Raw genomic sequence first — 2,393 nt, forward strand, 5'->3', positions numbered from 1 at the left:
GTACACTCTTAAAAACACTTGTCATTTACACTCTGCCTTACTAACATTACTGTCTACAGCAATGGACAGCCTGTCATTCTTTGGTGGTATAGAGTCTGCTAAAAGATTTGGTCCACTCTAGCCATGTCTGGTAATACCTGATGCTGCTGAAATGCAAGAACCAAGTAGTTTGGCTATTGTCATTGTTGGATAGCCAGACTACTCTATCTAGACAGATCTGTTTAAATAGACCAACTTTTAGTCAGGTTAACCTTTTAACCTAAAAAAGGTTAAAAGTTAAATCATTAAAAAGAATTGGACTCAAGAAAACAGTAATTATTTTGCAAAGATATCTTTATTGTCTGTCATCTTTTAGAACAAGAACTGAAATAGCTGAGTTGTTATGAGTTCCAATGAAGCTGAAATATCATTTAAAAATGAAATAGGAACAAAAATACCATAACAAATGAAATTCATATAAAAGGAATAAATTATCCATCTTTAAAAAAAAATCAATTAATTTGTTTCATGCTAAATATCAGTTCTGTTTGAAATTTGCATTCTATGTTTTTTTAAAATATTTTTTTAATTAACAGAAGGGAAAAAAAAAATAGATATCATATGATTAATTAAGTGTAACAGAAACATACACTACATTGGAAGTGTATGTGTTGCAAATAAAGATTAATATACCAACCCAAGTAATTATTCTAATGTATGTATATATATGTATATATGTAATGGGTTTCTTCACTGCCCCCATATTATCTTCTAGCCGACAGCTGAGACAAGGATTTCTGAGACAATAGGATCTGAAGAGCGTACAGTAAGTTGCATGGTTACACCACCCTCGGTTAGTGCTAACTTAGCTCGGAGCAAAGCATCGTGGCCACCACGGAATACACCAGCCAGATATAAAATATGTGAATTCTTTCCTGAAGGAACTTTATCAGATCTTTCACATGGTTGCATTCCAAGATACTGGATAATATTCTTGACAGCTTCTGCAAAAAAGAAAAATTGGAGCAAATAAATGAGTTGGTAACCTTGAAGCTAAGTACACAATAAAGAACATGTAATGGAGTTGATCTTTCACAACAAATAGAATCTTCAACATTGAAATGAAACATAGCTTTGGTGTAATATATATGGTTTAAACAAATCTAAGAGGTAAATATTAGCTGGTTGGCACTGGAAGGGTGCCACACAATCCCTTACATAAATGTTAGAGGAAAATATCAGAATAAGAAAACATCCAAACATAAAAACAATCCTTTCATTTTGTATGTACAAAATATTTACACATTGGGACAATCAGTAGCCAGGTCTGGTGTGGAAGCAACAAAGTCGGAGTTAATCATACTTTGTGAAGGCATTCTTCACAGAAATCCAGCTACAATGGAACTGGTCAAATACCGAGCATCTCGGGTCAGCAGCAGAGGCGAACAGAGAGTTGCTGGGGACACGTCTGCATAGTTCAGTTGCTGCATCTCGAGTCTGAGATACAAGAGAACCTTGCTGCTGCTAGTTTTCTGCGCATGCACATGAGGGAACTTCTGGCAGGCCTTCCAGAAGATTCCAACCCTGCACATGCTGGAGACCCTCAAGATGACGTCACTACACAAACTAAGCAAAATAAGACCCATCTAAGAGAAAACATTACAGAGGTCAGTAAATATAGGCATGCCTATGTGGTTGAGAAGTTTACTCCACAACCATGTGGTTTTAGGTTCAATCCCACCACAAAGTATCTTGGGCAAGTGTTTTCTACCATAGCTCTAGGCTGATTATGAATGATTTGGTAGATGGAAACTATGTGAAACTCATCATGGCAACCTCACTTGTGCTGATGGCATGAAAAGACCATGCAGTACACACTATAAAGTGGTTGGTGTTATGAAGGGCATCTGGCCATAGAAAACATGCCAAAGCAGAAGCTGGAGCACAATGAGATCTTTGTGCCCACTGAATGCAGTCAAATCGTCTGAGGCATGTCACTATGAAATATGAACATTAGATGATGAGGATGATGACAGATCATGCCTTTCTTTTGTTGAGCTTAAATCTCATTTGTAGACTCATTGTCTGGTTTAAAAAGCCACATTAGACACCATGATAAATCTAAGTTGTAAGTACAAGAAGTGGTCAAATTCTGCATAAGGTGTAGACAACCACCATATATATATATTTCAAGAACCGAAACATGTTAAATATCTCTGAGAAAATTATAAATTAAAATTCATTTTATATAGTGGCGTTTTCAAACTTCATTTTTATAAATATATAAATATATATATATATATATATATATATATATATATATATATATATATACACACACACAAACACATATATATATATGGAGAAAAAGAGAGAGACACACATGCACATGTGCGTGTGTCTATTTGTTTACA

The 2,393-nt window shown here is 35.1% G+C and overlaps 1 protein-coding gene across 1 annotated transcript in view; it reads right to left on the reverse strand.

The window, feature by feature from the left end:
• Positions 1-315: 315 nt before the first annotated feature.
• LOC106873628 (coatomer subunit gamma-2) overlaps positions 316-2,393 on the reverse strand; it is a 32,374-nt gene continuing 30,296 nt past the window's right edge. Inside the window, exon 25 of the mRNA XM_014921076.3 lies at positions 316-983. Coding sequence (XP_014776562.1) covers positions 751-983 — 233 coding nt within the window. The 3' untranslated portion in view covers positions 316-750. The remainder of the gene's footprint in view (positions 984-2,393) is intronic.

This window comes from Octopus bimaculoides, chromosome 15, assembly GCF_046866305.1.
Source record: "Octopus bimaculoides isolate indiv1 chromosome 15, ASM4686630v1, whole genome shotgun sequence".
In the NCBI taxonomy this organism is placed as follows: domain Eukaryota; kingdom Metazoa; phylum Mollusca; class Cephalopoda; order Octopoda; family Octopodidae; genus Octopus; species Octopus bimaculoides.